The following is a 27,993-nucleotide window of genomic DNA, read 5'->3' as shown; positions in this document are numbered from 1 at the left end:
CTAAACTATCACCACCGAACTCACAGAAAAACAGATCAGACTTGTGGTTACCAGAAGCAGAGGAAAAGGAGAAAGGTGGTCAAAAGGTACAAGCCCCCAGTTGTAAAAATAAGTAAGTTCTAGGGCTGTAATATACAACATAAGATGACGGTTAGCATTGCTACATAATATACAGGAAAAGTGTTAAGAGCAAATCCTAACAGTTCTCATTATAAGGAAAAACCATTCCCAGTTTTTCTTTCTTTTCTTTGTATTGTATCTATAGGAGAAGATGGACGTTAGCTAAACCTATCGTGGTAATCACTGCACGATATATGTAAACCGAATCATCACACCATACTGCTTAAACCTATACAGTGATGTTGTATCAATTATCTCTCAATGAAACCAGAAAAAAATTTACAAGAAACAAAGTTTTTGCTAGACTTACATTGAAAGAAGCACCACTGGTTTGGACTGAGGAGACCAGGGATAATTCCTTTTACAATGAAAAACAGTTGTAGGGTCCCAAACTTCTACAGGGAAGAATCAGGCTTAGAGTCTTACTCAGCTACGATCATGGGCCACTCTTATGGGAAAAGAACAAGGATTCAGAAGTTAGAGGCAAGAGCCACAGAGAACCATTCCCAGGGCAAACTATTCTCAAAGCACGGGAGTATTTTTTTCCTTTGGGAACAATGAGGGCTGAGGAAACGTGTCCCCCAAGATTTCAACATTGTCATGGATCGGTGACTGTTATCTACCTTTACTTTGCCCTTTTAAATGAGAGTTCCTCTGATGGTCCTTCTTGCTACGTCTCCTCGTTACAGTCTAGAAATGTGGCAGAGCAGTAACGTGTGTCCTTAGCTCACAGGTCTTCAAGTTCGAGAGGACCAAAATTCAAGGAGCCGCACCTGACAAAAATGTACCCCAGGGGTTGCATACATATCTAGACTTAACATATTTTATTTATTTAGAGAGGGAGAGCAAACATGCCAGTAGGGGAGAGGGGCAGAGGGAAAGAAAGCGAGAGAGAATCTTAAGCACGCTCCACACTCAGCACGGAGCCCGACGTGGGGCTCAATCACACGACCGTGATATCATGACCCGAGGCGAACTCAGATGCTTAACCAACTGAGCCACTCAGCCGCCCCTGATTCATCAACTTTAAACAGCACTTCTTGACTCCCTGCTACGTATGATGAGGAAAATAACAAATAGGCAAAAAAAACAAGAGTCTCAAAAGGAATTCTAAGAAGCATTTACCTTGTTCATAAAGTAGCTTCATATTTGAATCTTTGCAGGCCACCAGATTGTTGAGCAACGCAATCACACTTTGCATGGTGTGACCCAGAATGTTCTCCTGATGTTCCTGCAATAGATCACAAATGTCATCATAACTATACAGAATTACAATTACACCACGATAGAGACAAATGATCGGGTGACCTCTGTCCCTTCATCCTTTGCATGAGGCTAAATGGTCAACTTTCTGCACCTAACGAAGCAGATCCTTCCGCATTGAGACACTCCCCCCATCCGCGTGTTCAGTTAGCTGGGAGGCAGCATGAGTCATTCAGAGCACAGTGCGGCTGCATGTGGCCTCCAACCCAGGAGCTGAGTGACAGCCACACAGCTGTCTCTGCTTCAGATGGGTGACGCAGGAGTCAGAGTGACCAGAAGTAACTACGTGGACCTGGGGAGACCGCACCTGAAAGTGACTGAGGTCACAAAATGAAACTGCCAGGTCTTGGAGGGACAACACACGGCAGAGCGACCAGGAGACCCTTGATGGACACGTGGTTTCCAAGGCTTACGAGAACACCCACGCTGCATCTGGCTCTGAAGCTGCCGTGTCACCGGATGTGGGTCTCTCAGCAATGACAGCCCCTTGGCGTCATGCGCCTCGCCATCTGTGTCTTCGCTTGATGTAAGACAAGGGCTTTGCTTGCCAAATACCGATGCCCCCAAATTTCTAACTTTCTTTAGAAACACACACTGAAGAGTAAATGGTAACGCTTGAATGTTCCACTGACACGGGCTCAAGAAGATGAATAGGGAAGCGATGGTCTGCCACCAATTTCATCTAATTATTCGTACAGTTGGTTGCGAGGAAAGGGTGATTAATAGGCACAAGATGACACGACACGTTATTCATGATAAAGTAACTAACGATACATAGGAAACCTATTCTAGTCAAGAAAAGAGGAGCTAATCAATCTTTTCAGGGTTTTTTTTTTTTTTTTTTTTTGGTCCCATTCAGTAAAATAACACATTCCACTGCTTATTCAAAGACCAGCCTGTCAGCAAATATAGGTCCTTTTCACTGGAGATAAATCCATTGTTCCTTTGATCTACACATTTTTATGATTGAATGTATCTTTTCTACGATGCTCTTGGTGATATTTTTGCCTCTTTGTGAAGCCAGTACTTCAATTTTCCCTTGTGCTGATGGGGTGAGGCCGCTTGTTGATACAGGCATTTCCTTTAGTACAAAAACCAACTATCCAAACCTCCATGACCCCTAACACTAAGAACCCAGGACTGTACCCTGGCCAACCAGGTTCTCGGACTCCTGCCCTGGAGTTTGCAGACTCCCTGCAGAATGAAGGCCTCTGCCAGCCGCACTACTCAGCCTGCAGAGGGGCGTTAAGCGAAGGTGCACTCTGATTATTAGCAGCCGCCACCAACCTTATCCCTGGGGGTCCTCGGGACCAAATATTTGATGCAGGAAATAAAAAAGAGACCTATAATCCTGTAACCAGACTGAGAGAAATGGTTCCTTTTCTAGCCATTATTAAATTTTTTTATTTTTTTAATGTTTGTTTATTTTTGAGAAAGAGAGAGAGAGAGAGAGAGAGAGAGAGGCAGAAAGAGAGGGAGACACAGAATCCGAAGCAGGCTCCAGGCTCCAAGCTGCCAGCACAGAGCCGGATGCAGGGCTCGAACTCACAAACTACAAGACGATGACCTGAGCTGAAGTCGGACGCTTAACCAACTGAGCCATCCAAGTGCCCCAAAACATTGTTGTTTTTAGGTTTCTTTGTTGTTGGTTTTCAAACAATTCATACACTGTGACCTTTGTTTAATATAAAGTGAGGGCTTTATGAAGAGCATAGTAGAGAATTCTATAGAGTTACTCTTCTCTCTTGCAGGTATATGTGCTTCCTACATGGTGTGGGGGAGAAAACAGCATGGAACAGAATCATTGTCCCTGCTCAAGATGATGTTGTGGTTCCCCAGGGGAACTAAGATAGCGATTGCTGTGGCCTAGATTATCATTTCCCCCAGAAAGAATTAAATACATGCGAAGAGCAGTTGAGAAGGTGTAAATATGAATTAAACACACTTCCATTAACTTCTATCAAGCTGAGTTATTTCATTTCTCTTAGCAACGTTAATAAGATTTGTTCTTGCTGTTCACAACCATATTAGCCTACAGGGGATAAATTATCTATTAAAAAACATCATAGTCGCTTCTTAAAGTCAGAGTAGAGGATTTCTAAGAAGGGAGAAAACAGTAGGGTAAGTATGTGGGGCCAGAGTTAGTCTTGGGCACTTCGCAAGCCTCATGCAAAGAGAAAAGGGAAACTCGAGTTTGGTTCAAAGGCCACGGGCCAGAGTTGGAAGGGAGGGATGATCCCGATGGAAGACTGGGTCCCATCGGATGCTCCTCTAGGGCACCCCATCCCCCAGCACGCTATGCCTGAGCCCCAGGGTGAAAAGACTATAACGGAAGGCTAGGTAAAGACCTGATGGTTTTTTTTTTTTTTTAATTCCCATGGCTCATGAATAAAGCAAGCAGTCTACACCACGGGCACCTCAACGCACGCAAGTAAAGCCCTCTAAGGAGAGACAGAGCAGGTTATGACTGTGGCACAAGAGGGCCTGTGGCACAGGGTCAGGGGCCCAGCCACCAGCGGCCTCAGCGCTGATCTTGGCCCAGGGTGGCAGACACCCATGTGGGCCTGAACAGGGACAAAGCGTGGCTGACAGTTTTGCTGATGCGGCACTACGTGCCGGGGCCTGTATCCCAAGCATGTAAACCTGCATTATCATCTCATTTAATCCTCACACATACACCCAAGTGGCTCTGGTTCTCCCCTTTTTACAGATAAGGACATGGAGGGTAGCGAGGGGAGGTGGGACTTGCCAAGAATCACCCAGCTCTTCAGTGGCGAGGCTGGGATTCGGTCTGGGCGATGGCAGAAGCCATGCCCCTCATCACCACGCAGCATCGCCTGGGGACCACAGGAACGGGGGCGGCGGGGGGGGGGGGGGGCGGTTGGAGTCACCAGCCCGTCAGCACATCCCAGCTTAACCAATACCACCTGAGGAGCCACGGGGTGAGGCGGGAGGAACTTAAAGGGCCTGGAGTAGGAGGTGGAAAGAAGCAGCCAAGTACTGAATTGGGGAAGTGCTGCAGTGCTGCCCTCCCTGTGCCACCATCACTGGCACCTGCTGGCCTCATAAAAGCCCTCACTGTGCATCACGATGCTGTAAGACACACAACCCGGGAAGCGAGATGGAGGTGCTGGTCACAACTAAAGGAAAGGAAAGAATAAGCATATTACCCGAAAGACTGAAGATACATACTCGAGCCCCCCCATCCGCAGCACCATTGCTCAGACATAGCATTAGCCTCGGCTGCTGGGTAAGAAAGGCAGCCGAGCTCATCAGAGAAGCCATCACTGACGACCCACGCAGCCACGGAAGGCAATCCTACTGCATTTTAAGATCATGACGAAAACATTTAACTCCTTTATCCATAACCCATCAATAAGCACAGCTGACCTAATTTGTGTGCCTAATGGCATAGTGTATGGACATTTAATAAACAGAACACTTGAGAGCTTTAATAAAACACAGCATTTGCCAGTAGAGATAATTAGAATGGAAACAGCAAAATTCTGGTGTTTGGCAACATAGATGAAACAACTTCATTAAAATGTACAGCTTCAGCAAATGAAAGGCAGGGGAGCACTGGACCCTGAAGAATCAGCCTTCTCAAAACTAATTGCTTCAGTGCTTAAAGAGGACAGCTCTGAAATACCAAGGGCACAGCAAGGAAACACTACTGAAAAATGATCAGCCATCCCAAAGCAGTTTCACTGTAAACAAAGTGTTAGACTTCGTTCTAATATCTGAGGACGTAAACAGCACTAAAAGCCTTCAGATGGCCAGATCCAAGAGTTTGGCAGGGGTCTGAATAGTCAAGGCAGGAAATGCCTTTAGCGATGAAGAGTAACAGTGAACCACGGTCACTCTCTGCTGCCCTTGGTGTGGGGTCAGATCTCAAAAGACAGCAAACCGAAAGGCACCCACCAGTCCCGATGGAGGTTAGAAGCCAAGGGGAGGCTAGAAGGCAGAAGCACACACACAAGTGTTGTGAACATGGAATCTGATCTCCTGGAAATAAACACAGGACACGCCCTATTCAACACACAGTGAGATCATATTTCAGGGGAAACCCACACCTTGCACCGCAGGATGCTAGTCTGCGGTGCACAAGCCTGCCCACAGTACAAAGGTGCAGCTCTAGGACAGAGCGGGGTGTCCACTCACTGTCCCTTTTACACCTTCTCCCACACGGCTGGGTTCCTAGACAGCTGGAGCCCACAGAAGGCTCTTCAGAGCATCCCGATGTGACAACTGTATCTGAGGGGACGAGGACACTTTTGCAGATTGCTGATTTTTCACAAGGCTGTGCCACACACCGCTCAAACTCCATGGGATCTAAACTGAACTCATCCTGTCCTTTCTCCTCACACATCCTCCTTTTGTCTGCCCACCATGCAGCCAAAGATCCTGGAATTACCCAGGGGCCAACTGCCTCGCCAACCTCCCACATCCAATCAGCAATCAAGTCCCCCTGATTCTCCCCGGGGCCCCTCTAGGAGCTCTCCTCTGCCACAGGCAGTTGCCATCTTTGGCTGGGGCTGCCACGAGCCCCCTAGTGGAGCCTCTACTTCCAGCCTTCTCTTCTCCACTGCAGACCAGGCTCCTCTTTCTCAAGTAGCAAGGCTCATCCCCCTTCCTAGGGCTTAAAAGTGGGACCCGCAGGCCCAGGGAGCACATGAGAGTCCACCATAGGCCCAAGGTGGAGGGCCATTGCTTCCCACCATCCAGATTGTCCAGAGCCCCAGGGGAATCAAAGGCCTGAAGGGAGGGGAGGCCACAAGAACCACGGGTGGCAGAAGCAAGGGCATTGTGGTTCCCGTGCTTTTGATCCCAGAGCAGTATCACGTTATGATTTTGGAAATATTCTCAGGATTTCCTGAGCCAAATCCTGACCCCCGGGGGTAAGGAACAGGGAAGGGAACAAGCTGAAGGGGCACAAATTTAAGATCAATTTCACAGGGCGCCTGGGTGGCTCAGTTGGTTAAGCGTCCAACTCTTGATCTCGGTTCCAGGTCATGATCTCATGGTTCATGGGTTCGAGCCCCACATCGGGCCCTGTGCTACTTGGGATTCTCTGTCTCCCTCCCTCTCTCTGCCCGCCCTCCTCTCTCTCTCAAAAGGGAAGAACACTAAAAAATAAATAAATAAAATGAATTTCACCCATTTACCTCATAAATGCATACAGGATTTCCTGGGAAGCAAGGCAAGGATATATGGACATCCAGAGTGGGAATGTTTGAGGCATGACGAAGTTGGGGCTGGGGTGACTATTACTGGGCATTTGCTCTGCCAGCTGCCAAACAGTCAAACAGCTCCTGGGCCCTATGGTCAGGGCTGCTGGGGGCTTAGCGGGCTCTGAGGAGGCACTCTTCCCCATAGGTAGCCAGACACATAGGATGCTCTCACCCTAAAAGCCTGGAGGTACAGAACGAAGTCCCTTCTTTTATTTGGGTCATCATCTTTCTGATTCAAGACATGCGAGAAAGGAATTTAAATTTTTGAATCTGACTGACAGATATTGTCGAGGCCCTCAAGCAGCAGCAAATACAAGTTCTTATTAGCAATACATTCCAGCTGGCACAGAAAGGAGGCTGTGGACCAAATGGTACCATTTGCCAATCATATGCCGAGCTCAGCTGGAGAACTCCAGCCCTCGCTCCACGCCAATGGCCGAGTGCTGCGGATGCCCCCCTGGCAGGTGAACTGTGCCGCTTGGCTTGCTCAGCCCTCCTGCCCTTTCACACCATTTAAGCTTCTAGCAGCAAGCTGCCCTCCCCCCGGCTCCCGACAGGGCGCTACGCCTCGAGACAGGCACAGCGGGTCAGAACCAGTGCCGGTCGGGCCGGAGAGCCCTGGCAATGGAGACAGAGGGGAGCAGTGGGGACCAGCGTCCCCAGACGCGGGCTGCACCCCTCCCACGTGTCTGCCTGGGATGCCGATGGACGGGCTGATCTGCCCCACAACACCCTGTGTGAGCTAAACACAGGCCCGAAGGGGACAGATGAGCAAATACAGGTGTGTGTCCAGACACACAAGTCCCTCTGCCTTCCCGTTACACCCCTGCCACTGCCCAAAATAATAATCACAATGTTACCAAAATAAGGCCTTGACAAACTACCATCCCCTCTTAAAGATTCAGGCCAGGTGTCATTGGCAGCAGCTGGGGGCCGTGGGGAAGGCGGTCCTTCCCGTTGGACAGCACGGTCATCGCCTTCTCGTGCCTGACTGCACCTACCGTATACGTAACGGTTGGTTCCTTCATTCCTCACCTGATCTCGAGCCCTTTGAGGGCAGAGCTGGGACTTTCGATCAAGTCCCCAGTGCCAGGAGCGGCGCCTAGTAAGCAGAGGCCTCTGGTGTATTAACGAAAAACCAATCTTGCTCGAAGTCGCTTCGGTCAATACAGCTGGGGAAGGGACAGATAGCTCATGAGAGTCTCCGTCAAGGAATGAACTTGTCACTGACCAGAAACTGCCTGCAATTAAATAACTGATAAATACTTATTGAGCAATAAAAATGACCGTCCTCCAAACGTTTAATAGGTACATACTCGCTTTTGGATATTTGCAATGAATGACAAATTCAGACCTTTTTCCTTTAACCAAAATACATCAAATCTCTCACGTGTGAAATAGTTGTCAAGGACTCACGAAGCATGTGCATCGGCATGGAAGATATACACTCCACAATTCCTGACAGACGCAGACACGGTTTTAATGGGGCTCTCCGTTAAAAAGGATCGCTCACAAATATAAAGAAGTGTCCCATTTTAAAGAAAGAAAATATTGCGTTCGGGGACTGGAACGATCGATACATTCAACTATCACGAGACAGTTTTCAATTACGGCTTTTACTGTGGGAGTTTGCCCACGCTGGGGAGTTCACCAAGTGTGGTGCTCGCGGCTCCTGTCTCAAAGGAGTACTGGCCACGTCTGCCGGAGAAGACCGTGCCGGGAGCTGGCGAGTTTACGTGAACCTAGGGTTTCAGAGAGCAGAGAGAGATGGCGCTAGGCAGAAAGGAATCCGGGCTGAGGAAAGTCAGAGCTCCTTGGTTTGCCCCAAACCAGCAGGCAAACCTGGAGCGAAGTGAGAATCAAAGTATCAGACTTTGGAAGAAGCTGAGAAAACTTTCTAGTTCAATCTTTTGATTTTAAAGATAAAACAACTGAGGCCCCATTAGAGAAGAGAAGGAGCAGGAGAAGGTGTCTTCCTTCTCCACCACCTCACTCTGTCCTCACACTTCTAAAAATCACATCAGGGCATGCAGAGTCAAGTAGGCAGCTTTACAAACGTTGTTGTTGTTTTGCAAACACTGGAGTAATAATATAGACACCGGTCCCTGGAGCTACAGATTCAGTTGACCTTAATTAACACCTCTCCACTAGGTCAGCAAGTGGTAGGTGGGCTATTCCTGAGGACATGATGCCTACTGACCCCCCCCCCACCCCAAAAGCACACGCTGTCTGGATCCCATTGGGTTTTTCAACCAGTTTTTGTTACACAGGGCTGCCTCTAAAGTGGCAGTGAGAGCCTAGCCATCTCACGGTCTGAATTGAAATTTTAAACAAGGAGCACCGTTTTCCAATAAGTTATTCTGAGCAAGGAACAAATCAGACAGCAGGGAAACTGCAAACACACACACTGGATGTTTACCAACGAGCAGCACAACGCGGCCCGGATCTTTGTCACTCACCCTGGAATTTGGTGCACTCGGTATTTTAGGCATGATCACACTTCTGTTCTCAATCTCCATTAACAGAGGGCAATCAGCTTTCCTTTTCTTAGACTCTACTTAGATAGTAACAGTTATATTTGTATAATCACTTTGGAACATTCAATATGCTCATTTTTGGCCGCACAATGATAGAAAATATACGATCCTGGAGAATAAATTGGTTGTGACGGGATAAAAATCATCTGAGGAATTTTTCATCTATTAGATAATACAAAATGCCAGCAAAGACCCAACATAACAACTAGAACTTGAAGACACTCTAATAAATGCATGAACTGGGTAAAAACATAGAAGTGTTAACGTGGCTCATGCTGGACAACCGTGGGCAGGGTCAAGGGGTCTTGTGCTGGGAAAAGGTTTGAGAGAAGGGATCAAGAAACGCACAGACGCTGAGCAGAGACCAGGGTATATCTTGGAAACACAAGAAGAATAAGGAGATTCCAGAGGAGTAAGGAGACTGACCAACTTGACCAAGAAAGAATGTGACCATATATTGGCTGGTCTCATTTCTGAAACCTAGAAGGGGACTGTGGACTATGGAGAGCTCAAATTAATTTCTTAGGTCAAGCCAGGCTGGGCATCTCCTAAGGACCTTCAGATGTCAGCTGACACCTGATCCCCCTCTTTAACATCTATTCTGGGACAAACCCCTATGGGAGTCTTGGCTGTCTGCTGGACAATCAAGGCTCTATTCATGCAGTGCCCATCTACTCACACCCACTGCTTCTGGATCAAAGCAACAGTCCCAACAGTGCCTGGGAAGTGCCTTGAGCTTAGGATGAAAGAGAAGGGAGGAGAGGAAAGGGAAGGATACCGGGTTTTCATATTTTTAATTCTTGTACCCCAATAAACGGGCTTCAGCTTTAAGAAATTACATATCGAGATGGCGTCATTAAGTTTTCTTCACGCAGGTCAGAGAGAAAACCAGTAATCAGAACGAGTGCTAAGAATGAAGAGAGGGACAAAGGTTAGAAGGGAGAGAGACTGGAGAGGATGGGAAGGAAGAAAGGAGGGACTAATGGATTTCCTCAAGATGGAAAAGCGAGCCCAGAAAAGACAAGCTCAGGGTGCAACCCCAAGTCTACAGGTGCTAAAACGAAAAGTCTCTGTATCGCAAAGCAGCGGGTCACCTGAATTAGGAACAAAAAGTCAGTCAGCCGACACAGTCCATGTCCGGCCACTGGGTGCCTCCAAATAAAAGCTGACCAACATTTCATCGGGAGCTGCACAGAGACAACTGCTCAGGTCACTGCCTTTAGCACCGCCTGGCGTCAGCCTGGTGACACATGCCATTCTCACCAGACAGGGAGCAGAGGAGCAACTGATTCTCTTTAATGCCCAGCACTTCAAGCTCTCTCTCAATTCATGCGGCACATGGGCTGGGATCGTTTTCTTGCTATCACACTCTCACCTGGCCACCCCGCTGTGAGTTTACAGAGAAGTGGTGTCACAGCCGCTTCTGCATGTGAATTCTGATGAGCTGCAAATGAAAATATGTGTGGTCCCCTCGGCACACTGATTGACATGCGTCCTCCCTTCTGCTGGCGTGCATGACAACGGATGGGCACAGGTAGGTGAATGCTGGTGAGCCTGTGTCTGTGGGAGTTGTGCAGAGAAGGGGTGCTGATCTTTAGAAGATGCCCCTGAGCTTCTGTGACATGCATACACCATCCATAGAAGACTGGAGTTTGTCACCAATCTTAGAATCTCCTCTCTCAGGGCATGAGTAACACAGTAAACAACCAAAACAAACACACAGGTTTACACACACAAAAACCTACAGTGGAAGCTGTTGGGTACAGTCATCATAAAGACGTGACTGCCGGTTGACCCCGGTGACCAAAGGCTCCTCACCCTTGCCCTGTCCTTGGAATGTAGGTTCTGCTCGCCTTTCCCGCTCCCAGAGGCTGCACCAAGGACACAGCCATGAGATGGCGATGGGCTGCGAACACCTGAGCGGCCAGCATGGCCGCACCCAGTTAGGGCCTCTTTCTAAACAAACTTCTAAGGTTTGGCAGGTGGCTGCACAGATCCAGTCTTGCTGCTGCCCGCCCAGGACAAGCCTCGTCCTTATGTGGGTTCCCTCTGCTTACTGAACTGCCACCTACCGAGCTGGAGTGGCCGGCCTCCTCCTTCACCTCTCCCTGCCCTTCCAGTACCAGGGTCAGTTTCAGATTTCACCCAGGAAGCTCCCTAGAGAGTTGTGAACCAAATGCAGGAGAAACAACCAACAGAACTTCAACCATGTCATCATGCTCTGAAGTGCCACAGAACGTAGGCTCCACCGGAACGACTCCAACAGCAACGGCTCTGAGCATACAAGTCACTGTCACCAGATCCACCAAGGGCAGGGGAAGAGGCCAAAACCTCAGACAGCTAGAAACGTCCTTTCAATCCATACAGAGGACAGGGAGCCCTTCCCCTCTTGTCCAGGGGGATGGAGCACCCGGCTCATCATTTCGCATCAGCTGCCCCATGCAGGTGCAAGCGCCGGGAGCTCCACTGGAAGCAAGCAGAAGGGAAAGCCCTGCCCCTGACACGTGCACAAGCGGGCAACCTTGTGACCTGCTGGAGGTTCAGGCCCACCTCCGAGGTCCCCTTCTGCTCCAACATCCTTTCATGCTAAACCCAAGGCTGTATCTTCCGGCAATGGAGAGAATAAAATGGAATAGGCGTTGCTAAGAGAGTTATTTAAAATGAAGCCAGGAGGACATCGAGAGAGTGGGGCTCATACACATCTTCTTTCTCAAACTCTCAGATTTTTTTTTTTTTTTTTTTGGTTGAACTCAGGTAAAAGTCAAGGCATCTACTTTTGTTATAATGCACATGGGTGGATTTTCTGTATAACATCAGCCCAGCTACCAATCACATACAGATTAACATAACTGTAGATATACCAGCACCAATGCATCTTTTCTTCAAAACAACTTATGGAAATCTTCTCTTTCCTTTTAAAACCTCCAACCTCCTCTGTCTCCCCAGAGCACGTTTTCTATTTCAAAGCTGTATCTCCCGGATTGCAATCTCTAAGACTCCAAGTGTAAGTGCACAGTTTATTTCATAGCTTGAAGTTTTGTCTTTGACACTTCTCAAATGTTTATTTGAAAGCAAGGTAAATAATATCAAATTATGTCAAGTATCAAATGTCTATGCTTTACTGGAGTCAAACAAGACAGTTCTGCACAGTCTCAAATATTTACTTGTGGATTATAGCAAAGATCACTCCAATGTAAGTTTTAGCACAAGACAGGCATCCCTCATCCATGCCTTCCCAATGTGCATCTGACCAATAGGTTGTGGGGTGAAACAATGTCCTCAGAGTCCTGCTTTCTTCAGCCCCCTAAAAGAATCCTAAATACTAGAAGCCACCCCAGTTACCAGAAGTCCAACGTCATCACATAAATACTGGAAGATGGGGAAGAAGAGGTATCATTACAATTTTTTAATTTTATTTAATCTATATCCACATTAGTTAGCATATAGTGCAACAATTATTTCAGGAGATTCCTTAGTGCCCCTTACCCATTTAGCCCATTCCCCCCTCCCACAACCCCTCCAGTAACCCTCTGTTTGTTCTCCATATTGAAGAGTCTCTTCTGTTTTGTCCCCCTCCCTGTTTTTATATGATTTTTGTTTCCCTTCCCTTATGTTTATCTGTTTTGTTTCTTAAAGTCCTCATGTGAGTGAAGTCATATGATGTTTGTCTTTCTCTGACTAATTTCACCGAGCATAATACTCTCCAGTTCCGTCCACGTAGTTGCAAATGACAAGACTTCATCCTTTTCGATTGCCAAGTAATACTCCATTGTATGTATATACCACACCTTCTTTGTCCATTCATCCATCGATGGACATTTGGGCTCTTTCCATACTTTGGCTATCGTGGATAGTGCTGCTATCAACACGGGGGGGGGGGGGGCGGGGGGTGCATACAGTCTTTTTAATTAGAGGTTTAACAATACAGAAAACAAAACTGACTTGGACAGAATGAATGCAAGCTCCCATATTTAAAAACAAAAAGAGGGGGTTTTTTTTAATTTTTTTTTTCAACGTTTTTTTTATCTATTTTTGGGACAGAGAGAGACAGAGCATGAACGGGGAAGGGGCAGAGAGAGAGGGAGACACAGAATCGGAAACAGGCTCCAGGCTCCGAGCCATCAGCCCAGAGCCTGACGCGGGGCTCGAACTCACGGACCACGAGATCGTGACCTGGCTGAAGTCGGACGCTTAACCGACTGCGCCACCCAGGCGCCCCACAAAAACAGGTTTTAATGTGAATTTGTATAAATTTGAAAATACACGCAAACACCCACGTACACAAACACATCCGGAAATCTTTACAAATACGGGAACGGTTTATTGATTATTCGTTATTTGGGGTGGTCTTCCCCACTGATGTCCTCCTGCGTTACAGAAAACAGCCTACCCTATTTTGGAGGTACGACCCGAATCCTCTCCCCTGCACTCATTTGAACGCCATCCCTTCACCGAGCTGCCCCGAACACCAGCCGCGCCAGGCCCGCCTAGACGCCGATGCCACGTTGCGCTCCGGCAGGCACCTGCCGTCACGGGGCTTCCCACCCACTTCCCACGCAGCGGGCGCGCGGGGAGACAGACGGGGCCCAGGGGAGTACGGCCCGCCGATCAAGTCAAGCCGTGCTCCCGCACACCAGGGAGCGGGGCGCTGCTGAGCTGGCGAGACCAGGAAAGTTTGTAGGCAGGGCAGGGGCATGGGGCCGGCCAGGGAGGACCAGCAGGCTTGAAAAGGGTCTAGGACCCGAGGAAGGACGCAAACCCAGGGACCCGGGAACCCGAGGTTGAGAGAAATGGGACATTAGGAAGGCGCGCTGAGGCTGACTACTCTGAACACGTGGATGACACCTGCGGAATGCATACTAAATCTCGGCTGATGATAAGTGACTAGGTTAGTCATTTCTCTTGGATTCACTGGAGTTGAACACAAACTAGATATACTCCAACTTAAAAGAAAAAACAGCAGCAGCAACTAGAAATACGCCGTGGCTGTTCCAGACATACATCGGTTACAGGGCCACGGCACGGACTGGGCCGGGCGACCGGACATCATCCTCCTGGTTAGCTCCACAGGGCCGCGGCCTGCTGGCTTCTCTGAACTCCTCACCTCACCTGGGACCCGTCTTCATGACCTCACCTTAGCAACTTGCTGGCACTCAGGCCCGTGGCACAGACCTCACGCTGAACCCGAAGTACCCAGAGTCTACCTCTGGCTGCAAAGGCCAGCACCCTCTCCTTCGTGACATCACGCAGAGGGCACAATGTTTTCTAGAGATGTGTCAGCTGTATGGATTCTTACCTACCCCTACCTTTGAAGTTCTACCACCTGTGAAGAGCTCATACCGTTACTGATTCTGTTACCATCTACAGCTAGGATTTAGCTGTGGAAGAGCCCGAGGCTCAATCGTTTCCCCCTTGTCGGGGCATCTGCTGGTTCCGGATGAGGCAATGTGAAGATACTCGAAGCCAAAGGATAACCAGAGCAATTCTTAAAACTCCTCAGAACCTCTGCACTTGAGGGACATTCATCAGCGAGTCGCGGTTTTGTTTTCAACTCCAGAATCGAACTTCTTTCGCATGAAAGCTCTTAGATAATGACACTTATGACTTTTAAGAGATCAGGTTAGGAAGAGAATACAAGGGACTCTGGATGTGAGACGCCGATGTCAAACAGCAAAAATGAAAGAACAGCGTTATCATTAGCTGTTTTTGGTTTTTAATGGAACTCACGGGCCTCCATGTGCTCCCCACGAACGCCTCAGAGCCTCCATGTGGCTGGAAACCTAAATGAAGTCTCGGAGAAGATAATGGAGCTTTAATGATGGAAATAGTAAGAAAATTAAATCTAATCATGTTCCATTAAGCATGCTCTTAGCTCCCATTTTTACTAAATTATTTTAGTATGATTTTGCCTCTGTCTATTGAAATAACCTTTTATGGCCATTTGATTTGCAAGCACAAATAAGTCTCATTTATTTTCCACTATGAAACCCTGTGGGGTTTATAAGAAGAAATGGATCATCTAAAATCTTACCCCCTGGGGGCACCTGGGTGGCTCAGTCGGTTGGGCATCCGACTTCGGCTCGGGTGATGGGCTCGCGGTCCGTGAGTTCAAGCCCCGCATCGGGATCAGTGCTGACAGCTCAGAGCCTGAAGCCTGTTTCAGATTCTGTGTCTCCCTCTCTCTCTCTCTGCCCCTCCCCCACTCACGCTTTGTCTCTCTGTCTCTGAGAAATGAATAAAACCTTAAAAAAAAATTTTTTTTTAAATCTTACCCCCTCCACAATCAGGAAGTGACCAGGGAGGTGAGTACTTTGAGATTTTATATGTGTATCTGTGAGGAAAGCATTACACTAGGATTAGGATCTCATTCAGCAATAACGTATCACCTGCGAGAGAGACCATCTTCAACCAGCCACAGCTGCCATACCAGCCTTGAAGGGGAGCCACGATCGTCCCCACTTCCTGTGCTGGTGGTCACCTCACCACCTCTGACCTTAGTCCTCATGCTCGTCCCCCTCCTCCTCCCACTCTTTGATGGACTTTTATCATGTTTGGAGTGCTTTGTTACTACTGGCCAAAACCGCTGGAGCATTTGCTTCCAGGAGATGCTCCTACATGGCCACTTAGGTATGAGTTCAAGAATACACAGCAGCGAGTTGCAAGCAATCATGCACTCAGCCCAGGGGCACACAGACATGGAACACGGCGAAGGACGGCGGGGGTGGCTGTTCGCCCTGGGCTCTGCAGAGAACAGAATCGCCTGTCAGAATACTGCAGGTGTGGTTTTAAATATTCTTTCCAAAGCACGTTTACTTCCAACATGTGTAATGATGAAAAAGCTAAGTATAACTGGAATCACAACTTGCTAAATAGAGGGGTCTCTGGTTCAAATCCTGATCACGCCTGTCAAGAATTAGAGGATCGAGGCGATGCCTGGGTGGCTCCATCAGTTAAGTATCTGACTTCAGCTCAGGTCATGATCTCGTGGTTCGTGAGGCTGAGCCCCACGTCGGGATCTGGGCTGACAGCTCAGAGCCTGGAGCCTGTTTCGGATTCTGTGTCCCCCTCTCTCTGCCCCTCCCCTGCTCACTCTGTCTCTCTTTGTCTCTCAAAAATAAATAAATGCTAAAAAATTAAAAAAAAAAGAATTAGAGGATTTAGGAGGAAAAATTCGCATTCAGCAGGAATGATAACTATGGGAAAAGAGGCTGCAAAAACGCCACCCAAGGACCAGACGGAGTCTAAACCCATTGTTTATTCTAATTCTATTTTAAGGACTGAAAAGAAGATCAAAAAACATGACAAAGAACAAATTTATTAAACAAATGTCAACTATAGACCATAAAGTTAAATAAGGATGTAATAATTATTGACATCTGCACCGAGTATGAGAGGAATTCCCAAACCAGGAGAAGGAGAAATACACAGAAACGCACTAATAATGGGGCACTATATTCACTTCCCTCAATCTAAGATTAAGGAAAAAATCAGTAAGGTATATCTTTTACATATATGATATAGCTTATAGATATAGAGCTTACAGATATATGCCAAATTCTGAACCCTACAGAGAATAAGAGAACAGTTTTCAAATGTTGAGAGAATTCAAGAAATGTACCACAGCATATACAAAGAAGCATCAATAAATCTCCCCCAAATAGAAATTTATTCATTGGACTAATACTATAAATATAAAAAACCAAACAAGTTTTTATTAAGTGCAATTTTAAAATTCTTGAGGGAAATACAAATGAAAATTGAAAATGTTTACAAAAATAAAGATAATGAAAACGTTACATATTAGAATGCAGGAGACACTGCTAAAGCAGTTTATAAAATAAAAACATATAGCATTAAACACCACAATAAAAATGCTAAAACACAGGAAGTATTCAATTTTTCAAAGCTACAAAAAGATGAAGCTAGTGAAAGCAAGCAACAGGATGAAATTTAAAAAGATAAAAGAAGAATTTAATCGATTAGAAGATTTTTGCCTCTACTAAGATATATTAAGTCACAAAGGCCAATACTGCCTTAGAATAACCAGAAAACTCCAGACAAATTATAAAATCATATTTGTAGAGACATCAGAGAGCTGTGGAAGCACCAAGAAGGAGGTAAACTAAAATTCTAGATAGTAGAGAAATTTTCCAAGGTCAGCTGATAATTCCATTTCTTCTTCCAGGGTCATCTGGATGACCTCAGTACATACAGGAGGCTCCAATGTGAGAAACTCTCAAAGGTTTTAACACTCGGATGGGGCTGGAAGGATGAACAGGAAATGTAAGAGGCCTCATACCAAAGCAGCATCCCTCAAACATTTGATGGGTGCTACAGGAGGTTGATAAGATGAACAGAAAATCTGTAAAAGGTGGAGTAGAATCTCCCACAGTTGGTAGTACCTAAGAAATAATAACCATTCAGTCACCGTATGTCTTTTGATTGGAGCATTTAGTCCATTTACATTTAAAGTAATTATTGATAGGTATGAACTTACTTCCATTTTGCTCCTTGTTTCCTGGTTGTTTTCATAGTACCTCTCTGTTCCTTTCTTCTTCTCTTGCTCTCTTCCCTTATGGTTTGATGACTTTCTTGAGTAGTATGCTTAGATTCTTTCATCTTTTTGGTATGGATACCACTAGGCTCAGATATAACATCTTGTGCATACAGCAGTCTATATTAAGTTGATGGGTGCTTAAGTTGAAACCTATTCTAAAAGTGCTAAATTGTTACACCCACTCCCTATTTTTTTAAGTTTATTTATTTTGAGAAAGTTGGGGGGAGGGTCAGGGAGGGAGGGATAGAGAATCCCAAGCAGGTTCCTTGCTGTCAGTGCAGAGCAGATGTGGGGCTCAATCTCACGAACTGTGAGATCATGACCTGAACCAAAATCAAGAGTCTGGACGTTCAACCTACTGAGCCACCCAGGCACCCCTCTCCCACTCCCCATTTTACGTATATGGTGTGATAATTTACATCCTTTTATTTTGCGAATCCCTTGACTGATTTTTGTAAACATAACTGATCTTACTGCTTTTGTGCTTTAACCTCCATAGTGATGTTAATCTATGCAATTTTATGGATGCACAATAAGTAATTAATCTACAACTTTTATGTGTTTGCATTTATCTGTGAAATTCTTCTCTTTCATAATCTTTTTTTTTTTACTCCTAATTATAGCATTTCTTTCCACTCAAAGAATTCCCTTTAATGTTTCTTATAAGTTTGGTTTAGTGGTGATGAACTCCTTTGTTTGCCTAGGAAACTCTTTCTCTCTCCTTCTAGTGTGTGCCTCCTGGGTAGGGTATTCTTGCTTGTAGGTTTTTACTTTCAGTACTTTGAATATGGCATGCCACCTCCTCTGGCCTGCAAAGTTCCCACTGAAAAATCAGCTAACATACTTAAGGGGTTTCCCTTGTATGTAATGGTTTTCTTCTCTCTTCCTGCTTTTAGAATGTCTTCATTGCTACTTTTTGCCTTTTAATTATTATGTGACTTTGTGTGGACCTCCCTGAGTTGATTTTGTTGGCGGGGGGGGGGGGGGGGGGGGGGATCTCTGTGTCTCCTGGATCTGATGTCTGTTTCCTTACCCAGATGAGGGAAATTTTCAGCTAATATTTCTTCAAATAAATTTTCTGCCCCCATCTGTCTCTTTTCAATGAGATCCCTGCAATGCGAGTGTTATTATGCGTGATGATGTCACAAAGTTCCCTTAATCTATTCTCATTTTTTGTTATTCTTTTTTCTTTTTGCTGTTCAGTTTGGTTGCTTTCCATTACTCTGTCTTCCAGCTCACTGCTGTGTTCTTCTGTATCCTCTATTCCACTACTGATTCTCTCTAGTGTATTTCTTTTATTTTGGTCACCGAGTTCTTCCTCTCCAACTGGTTCTTTTTTATATTTTCTATCTCTTTGTTGAAGGTCTCAATGAGATCCTCCACTGTTTTCTCAAGTCCAATAAGTATCTTTGGAACTATGACTTGGAATTCTCTATTAGGCATATTGCTCATTTCATTTCAGGCTTTTGCTGCGGTTTTGTTCTCTTCTTTCATTTGGAACATACTCCTCTGCCCCCTCCTTTAGTCTAACTCTCCATGTTTGTTATTGTTATTAGGAAGGTCAGCTCTGCCTCCTCATCCTGAAAGTAGTGGCCTTATGAAGAAGCGGCCCTGTGGTGCTCTGTCACAGAATGCCCTCTGCTCACCAGAATCAGGCATTCCAGGGATGTCTCCTTAGAGAGACTGCATGCACCTTACTTCTGTGGCTGAGCTGTGTCTGTCTTCAGTCCAGTCAGCTGCAATGACCCACTCTGCCTGCTTTGGGTGCACTGGGCAGGGTTTGGTCCCGGTGCTATTAAGGGCCTGTCTGGAACCTTGGGGCCCAGACTTGCAGTTGGGTGGGAGAGGCACTCAGAACAGACACCCTCAGTCCATGCGCTGGGGCTGCAGGTGCACAGAGTTCCAGGGTGCGCTCCCTGCACTGTACCGAAAGGCTTTAATTCATCTACAACAAAGGAGGCAATGTGTACAATGAGGAAAACACGTACCTCCAACAAATGGTGTTGGCAGAACTAGACAGCTACGTGCAAAAGAATGAAACTGGACCACTGTCTTACAGCACACACAAAAATAAACTCAAGATGAAGACTTAAATGTGAGACATGACCATAAAACTCCTAGAAGGAAACATAGCCAGTAATTGCTTTGACATCAGCCTTAGCAACATTTTTCTAGATGTGTCTTCTGAGGCAAGGGAAACAAAAGTGAAAATAAGGCATTAAAAATGCACCAAATAAAAAGTTTTACATGGCAAGGGAAACCATCAAAAAAAAAATATATATATATATCCAAGAAGGTAACCTACCGAATGGGAGAAGATACTTGTGATGATATATCCAATGAGTGGTTAATATCCAAACCATTAAAAAAAAAAAATCAAAAATTTTTCATTTTAAAAAATGGGCAGAAGACCTGAACAGACATTTTTCCAAAGAGGACATACACATGGAGGGCAGACAAACGAAAAGATGCTCAACATCACTCATCATCAGGGAAATGCAAATCAAAACCACGATAAGCTACTGCCTCACATATGTCAGAATGGCTAAAATCAAAAAGACAAGAAATAGCAAGTGTTGAGAAGGACGTAGAGAAAAAGGAAGCCTCATGCACTGGTGGCAGGAATGCAAATTGGTGCAGCCATTATAGAAAACAGTATGAAGGTTCCTCAAAAAATTAAAAATTGAATTACCATATGATCCACTAATTCCAGTACTGGGAATTTACCCAGAGGAAACAAACAAACAATTCAAAAGATATGTGCACCCCTATGTTTACTGCAGCATTATTTACAATAGCCAAGATATGAAAGCAACCCAAATATCTATCTATAGATGAGTGAATAAAGAAAATATGGTACATTCCACATACAAGTGAAATTATATGGTATTTCTCTTTCTCTGACTTATTTCATTTAGTATAATACTCTCTGGCTCCATCCACATTATTGAAAATGGCAAGATTTCATTCTTTTTTATGGCTGAGTAATATTCCAGTGTGTGTGTGTGTGTGTGTGTGTGTGCGCGCGCGCGCGCGTGTGTGTGTGTGTGTATACACACACCACTTCTTTATCCATTCATTAGTTGGTGGACACTTGGGCTGTTTCCACACTTTGGCTACTGTAGATAATGCTGCTATAGATATCAGAATACTTGTATGTCTTTGAATTAGTACTCTTTTGTACTCTTTGGGAAAATACCTAGTAAATCAACTGCTGGATTATAGGGTAGGTTTTTTTTTTGTTTTTGTTTTTGTTTTTGTTTTTTTGCTTTATAAGGAATCTCCATACTGTTTTCCAGAGTGGCTGCACCAGTTTGCATTCCCACCAATAGTGTGAGAGGGTTCCCCTTTCTCCACATCCTCGCGAACACCTGTAATTTCTTGTGTTGTTTATTTTAGCCATTCTGACAGGTATGAGGTGATGTCTCATTGTAGTTTGGGTTTTTACGTGTAACTTAAGTAACAAAATAAATGAGCAAGGGGGGAATAAAAAGAAATAGAGAGGCAAACCAGAAAACAGACTCTTAACTACGGAGAACAAAATGATGGTTCCCAGAGGGGAGGGCGGTGAGGGGATGGGTGAGAAAGATGATAGGGATTAAGGAGGCACTTCCTGTGATGAGCACCAGGTATTGTATAGAAGTGTTGACTCACTGCATTGTACACTTTAACCTAATACTCCACGGTACGTTAACTACCTGGGATTTAAGTAAAAACTTAAGAATTGGCAGTATTTCTGAAAATGGGTATGAAGACAGAGATAAGACAGAAGACCAAGTGAATATCTATTTAAAGGATATTTAGAGCCAATCCCCTCCCTGACTCGGCTCAGTGGATGGCAGTCATGTCTATACATTCCCAAGCAGAAGTCTGGGGTTTTATTCTCTGGAAAGGTCTCTGAACTGCAGGATTCCAGGCGCAGGCCCTAACGTGAACCCTAAACATAGCCCCAGCCCTAACCCCTACCCCTAACCGCTGGAGAGGTCTCTGAACTCCAGGTGCCAGGCACAAACTTTTACCCTAACCCTACCTCTAGATCTGAGAAAATGGGTTCCTGAACACACAATAAGGAAAGCTGAGAAGCAGCCTAGTTATTCTGGAGAAGACCCAAACATTTAAGAATTGGTAATACTTCTGAAAATGGGTGTGAAGGTAGAGATTAAAAACAGAAGGAGTAACTGAATATTTAGAGTATTTAGAGCCCCAAGCCCCTCCTTGTGTCAGCTCGGTAGATGACTGCCACTCTAGTCTCCCCCCAGCAGATGTCTGAGGTTTTATTCTTTAGAGAGGTCTCTGAACTGCAGGATACCAGGCACATACCTTTACCCTGGCCCTAACTCTAACCTTCACTCTCACCCTGGCCCTAACCCTACATCTGGAGGAAAAAAAAAAAAAAAAAAAAAAGATGTGGTATACATATACAATGGATTATTACTCACCCATGGCAGGGAGGGGGAAGAAATCTTGCTATTTGCAAAAACGTGGATGGAGCCAGACAGTTTTATGGTAAGCAAAATAAGTCAGAGAAAGACAAATACCATATGATTTCACTCATATGTGGAATTTAAGAAATGCAACAAAGGAGCAAAGGGGGAACAAAAGAGAGAAGCAAACCAAGAAACAGACTCTTAACTATAGAGAACACACTGATGGTTGCCAGAGGGGAAGGGGGTAGGCAGATGGGTGAAATAGGTGATGGGGATTAAGGAGGGCACTTGTCATGATGAGCACTGGGTTGTCTGTAAGTGCTCTTTGTTTTTTAATGTTTATTTATTTTTGAGGGAGAAAGAGAGACAGAGCATGAGTGGGGGAGGGGCACAGAGAGAGGGAGACACAGAATCCGAAGCAGGCTCCAGGCTCCAAGCTGTCAGCACAGAGCCCCATGTGGGGCTCCAACTCATGAACCTTGAGATCATGACCCGAGCCAAAGTGACGCTTAACCAACTGAGTACCCAGGCGCCCTGTAAGTGTTGATTCACTATATTGTACAAGTGAAACTAATATTACACTGTTAACTGGAATTTAAATAAAAACTTTAAAACAAAAAAAAGCACATTTATCTTGCTAAGCAACTGAGTAATGTGTAAAATTTTTGAATCACTATATTGCACACCTGAAACTAATATAACGCTGTATATTAATTACATTTCAATTTAAAAGTACATTTGAAGAAAGAAAAGAAAAGAAAAAAGAAAAAAGGAAACAGAAAGAAACAAACAAACCAACTGTGACTAGTCAGGAAAAGGACTCCATCCAAGCATTCACATGGGCTCCCCCTTAAGGTATTTGTCAGATTCTGAAAGTAGATGAGCATTAAGTTTGAGAACGAGGCTGGGACATCCTGAAAGGTAGAGTTGATTCCCCCCGTCTTGCAGGACTGAGGGGACCGACAACTACCACGTGTTAATCAAAAGTCCAGGAAAGCCAAGCCAAAAGAACTGAACTGTACCAGAATTAATTTTTTTTTAACGTTTATTTATTTTTGAGACAGAGAGAGACAGAGCATGAACGGGGGAGGGGCAGAGAGAGAGGGAGACACAGAATCGGAAGCAGGCTCCAGGCTCTGAGCCATCAGCCCAGAGCCCAACGCGGGCTCGAACTCACGGACCGCGAGATCGTGACCTGAGCTGAAGTCGGACGCTTAACCGACTGAGCCACCCAGGCGCCCCTGGACTGTACCAGAATTAGAACCAAATCTTAACAGCCCTGACCCAGCTTACTCTCTAATTGGACTAAGTTGATCAGACTCTACCCCTAAACGTCTAAGAAAAAAGAGGTGGGGTCTCTCTCTGATAGAAGATATAATATCATCAGTAATCTCTATAGTGTTTACCTAAGATAGTATACAACAAAACATTGCTGGACATGTGGAGGCGCCTGGGAGGCTCGGTGGGTTGAGCGTCCGACTCTTGAATTTTGGCTCAGGTCACGATCCCAGGGTGGTGGGAAGGGCTCTGTGCTAAGCATAGGGCTCTGTGCTGAGCATACAACCAAGCTTTAGATTTTCTCTCTTCCTCTGCCCCTCTCCCCTACTTGTGCGTGTGCTTTAAAAAAGAAAAAAAAAAAAGCTAGACATGCAAACAGGCAAGAAAATTTGACCAATATTAAGAGGGAAGAAAATGCTGGAGTTACCACAGAAGGATTTCAAAATAATTATGAATAATGAAGAAAACAGTGGCAAAACAGATGGAATAAAGGGAGATTCACAGAAAGCTGTAATCTGTTTAAAAAATCAAACGGACATCCTGGAATTGAACAATTAAAAATATCTATATTAACAACATCATGGATGGGCTTGAAACGTAATTTAGATACAACTAAATCCATGCTTTGTCTTCTAGAAGATAGGTTAAAAAATAACTAAACAGAAAGGGAAAGAAATGATGGAAACAATGTTTAAGACTGTAAGTGAACATGTGGGACACTCAAAAGATCTAACAGGTAATATTTGAGCCCAGAATGAAAAGGGAATGAGCAACAATGAAGGAACAAAGCAGAAGAAATACTGAAAGAGGTAACAGCCAAGTACTTTCTGCAACTGATTAAAAAAGTATTTTAAATTAGCAAAAAAAAAAAAACCTTAACCCACAGATTCAAGAAGCTCAGTTAATCCAAAACAGGTTAAAAATAAAACACAGAAGCAGATCATAGCAAAACTGAAGAAAACCAAAGGCCAAGTGAAAATCTTAAAAGCAAAATGTCAAGGTCAAAAGAGCAAAAGTGGGGCGCCAGGGTGGCTCAGTCGGTCAAGCATCCAACTTTAGCTCAGGTCAGGATCTCACTGTTCGTGGGTTTGAGCCCCACATCAGGCTCTGTGCTGACAGCTCAGAGCCTGGAGCCTGCTTCAAATTTGTGTCTCCGTCTCTCTCTGCCCCTCCCCCACTCGCGCGCACGCTCACGCACACGCTCTCTCTCTCTCAAAAATAAACATTAAAAAAAATTTTTTTAAAAAGGACAAAACATTACCCAACAGTATTCTTTCTATCCCCCTGCTCATCCTGGTTTTCAATTACTAGCGCTTGATATAATGGATGCTTCCGTCCCCATCAGAAGTGAGTTCATTATAGTCAAAGGATCATCCAAGCCAGTGAGTATGGTTAGTGATCATTAAGAACTCTTATAACAATGGGTTTGCCTTAATTTTCAAGTACATGATGTAAGTGATGTATACATTCTCTTAAATGTAAACATATTTCATTTAGCTAAAATGATCAAAACTAGGGATTAGAGAACAAAAATCTAATGAATTGATTTCCTGTTTCAGATCTGTCAATCTCTCACCTGTAGTAACAGGGTTCTGGGGGATAAAACAGACAATTGCATTAAATTTAGCTTTATTTTCTCCAGATTATCATAACCAATGTCATTACTGCAAGATATTTTAGTTGAATAAACAAATATGTCAGGAAGGGAAGGAGGGAGGGAGAGAGGAAGGGGAATGGGTTTGTATTGTTGGGCTGTTTTCAAGTAGTCCCTAATCACCTTGGCTCCCAGGAGGAAAGTTCTGTGAAAATAAACCCTCTGAAAGTCCTTGCAGAGAGGCCAAGGGTCTTGGCACCTCTCTTGACCCATCTCAATAGTGATGGTAACAGTAAGGGAGGAGGAAAGGTAAACACTGGAAAGTTAGCATCTTCCTCTCCCCCAACAGAAATCGGCCCAGGTAAGGGGAGGGATTTCAAAGACTCATCTCACTTGACTAAAATCATTAGTGCTTGCTAAGTACACAAGTCTGACAGAGAGGATACAAATGAAAATCAGGGGGAAAAAAATGTGGAAACCGACACATTATCCTCCTAAGTTTATAACATACATTTACTAAGCATCTACTCTGTCCCCAGCATTGTGCTCCCGTCCACTCCACAGTCTCACATACCCAATGAGGACTTGACCTACAGTGGCCTGCAGAGCCGTGTCATCGCACTGGGAAAAATTCCTCGTAACGACGAAGTCTATACATTATTCCTCACAATAAATCAAGTAATTTATGGAAACGAAACAAACCTTAATAGAGAAGACCGAGGTCTTCACTTTTCTAGAAGTAGGGTTCTGGTCAAAATGTGCAGAAGTACTAAAACATCTAAAGAAGAAGAATGAGGAAAAGCTGAAATGAAAAACATTATTTAGAAGTGTGGGTGGAAATTTCACCAGAATAGACGTTAAATCAACCAAGCAGGCAAGGAAGCTAGCTTGGGAAGAGACCTAAACATGTATATGCTTTCGCATCATTTTTAAAAAATGTTTTAATGTTTGTGTATTTTTGAGAGAGTCAGAGAGAAAGTGAGCTGGGGAGGGGCGAGAGGGAGACACACAATCCGAAGCAGTCTCCTGGCTCTGAGCTGTCAGCACAGAGCCTGATGTGGGGCTTGAACTCACGAACCGAGAGATCATGACCTGAGCCGAAGTCGGATGCTCACCGACTGAGCCACCCAGGCGCCCCGACGTCACATCATTTTAAAAGTGCTTTTTCCGAACAGTGGGAACAGACGGGCCCTTTACAGAACTGTGCAGAGCGGAGTATTTAACAAGAGTAAAGGTAGTAGACCACAGTGGTTAACAGTATAGACTCTGGGTCAAGATACTACCAACTCTTACCAGCCTTGACCTTGGCAAGTTACTAACCTCCCCATGCCTCTGCATGCTTCATCTGTAAAACGGGAAAGGAGGGGAGAAGGAAAACTACCTCATAAGGTTGCTATGAAGATCACAAGTTAGCACCGAGAATAGCGACTGGTATATACTAAACACCCTATGTGTGTTTTAAATAAATTAAATATTAGGGAAAACCAAATTTAGATATTTACTTCAAAGCACAATCCACAGCAAATTTTAAGTAGATTGGAAAGTTCAGCGTTAAAAAATAAAACCACAACCATAAGAAAAAGAGGTACTTTTCAAATGAGGAGTAGGAAAAGCATTTTATACACTAACATCAGGGGCACCTGGGTAACTCAGTCAGTTAAGCGCCCGACTTCGCCTCAGGTCATGATCTCACAGTTCTTGAGTTCGAGCCCCGCGTCGGGCTCTGGGCTGACAGCCCAGAGCCTGGAGCCTGCTTCAGATTCTGTGTCTCCCTCTCTCTCTGCCCCTCCCCTACTCACACCCTGTCTCTCTCTCTCTCATAAAAATAAATAAACACTAAAAAAAATTTAAAAAGAAGACTAACATCAAAGACCAAATATTAAAGAATGCATATAGGAATTAAAAATTAATAAAAATGTCTCAAATCAACATAAATGTAGCAAAAAATCAAATGACAAACTAAGAAAATATTGCTGGGGTGCCTGGATGGCTCAGTCGGTTAAGCATGCGACGTTGGCTCAAGTCATGATCTCACACTTCATGGGTTCAAGCCCCGCATCGAACTCTGTGCTGACAGCTCAGAGCCTCGAGTCTGCTTCAGATGCTCTGTCCCCCTCTCTCTGTGCCCCTTCCCGACTCACGCTCTGCCTCTCTCTCTCAAAAATAAATGTTAAGAAAAAAAACAAAATATTGGAATCATATACGGTAAGTTTGATATGTAAAGAGTTCTATAAGTCAGTGAGAAAATGACAAACATGTGCACGAAATAATGGCCATAAATAGGCAATTGACAGAAGAGTAAATAAAATTTCTAGTAAACGTCTTCACAGAAAACTTTATTGGTATTCAGAGAATTGCAAATGGCAATGATGAGAAGATCTGCCTGTAAAATATGGACGTACGCAGCAAAGACTTATATATGCATGTGGGGCATTCATTATGACTATTGGCATGAATCTAGAAAACAGGCGATTTTATAAATTGTTCTAAGGAATATAAATTGATATACCTCTTTTGGAAATTCTACCTTCAGAAATTTCTCCTGAAGATTAAGAATATGCATAAAGATAGAAATATGTGAATGTTTTTAATCAATAGCTGCCTACAAAAATAAAATTCACTCATTCCAAGAATACGGGTATTTATTTTATGCTATATTGAGATAAGGTCTGTGAATCTAGTAGTTACACAGGTATGTCCTCACCTGTTACACATGTCCTCACAAAGTTTACCAATTAGCGGAAATGAGAACAAAACCAACAAGCTAAATGTCCTAGGGTTGCTTAAAAGCAATGAAACAGAATCACGTTTATGAGAAAGCAAAGGATATGTGTGATAAATGCAAATTAGAAAACAGTATTAATACTTCTACACAGGAACATATGCAAGGTTGGAAGGCAATATACCTAAGCATTAACGGGATTATGCCTAGGTAGTTGGGGAGAGTTGGTTTTTATTTCCTTCTTTCACATTTTAGCATCTAACA

The 27,993-nt window shown here is 44.7% G+C and overlaps 1 protein-coding gene across 15 annotated transcripts in view; it reads right to left on the bottom strand.

Moving 5' to 3' along the window:
- The window catches only part of ULK4 (unc-51 like kinase 4), a 577,302-nt gene that overhangs the window by 246,861 nt on the left and 302,448 nt on the right, over window positions 1–27,993 (bottom strand). For 13 of the 15 annotated variants that reach the window (XR_013549925.2, XR_013549926.2, XM_078432438.2 and 10 more), the window contains one exon: window positions 1,246–1,351. Coding sequence is in view for 12 of the 15 variants with exons in the window: in XM_078432438.2 (XP_078288564.2) it covers window positions 1,246–1,351 (106 nt within the window). In the remaining 3 variants the exon portion in view is untranslated. Of the gene's footprint in view, window positions 1–734; window positions 894–1,245; window positions 1,352–27,993 lie in introns of those variants that run through there. The other 2 variants (XR_013549927.2, XM_078432449.2) reach the window with 2 other exon arrangements.

This window comes from Panthera onca, chromosome C2 (assembly GCF_046562875.1).
Source record: "Panthera onca isolate mPanOnc1 chromosome C2, mPanOnc1 haplotype 2, whole genome shotgun sequence".
Lineage (NCBI taxonomy): Eukaryota > Metazoa > Chordata > Mammalia > Carnivora > Felidae > Panthera > Panthera onca.
This window is presented reverse-complemented; position numbering and strand designations above follow the sequence as displayed.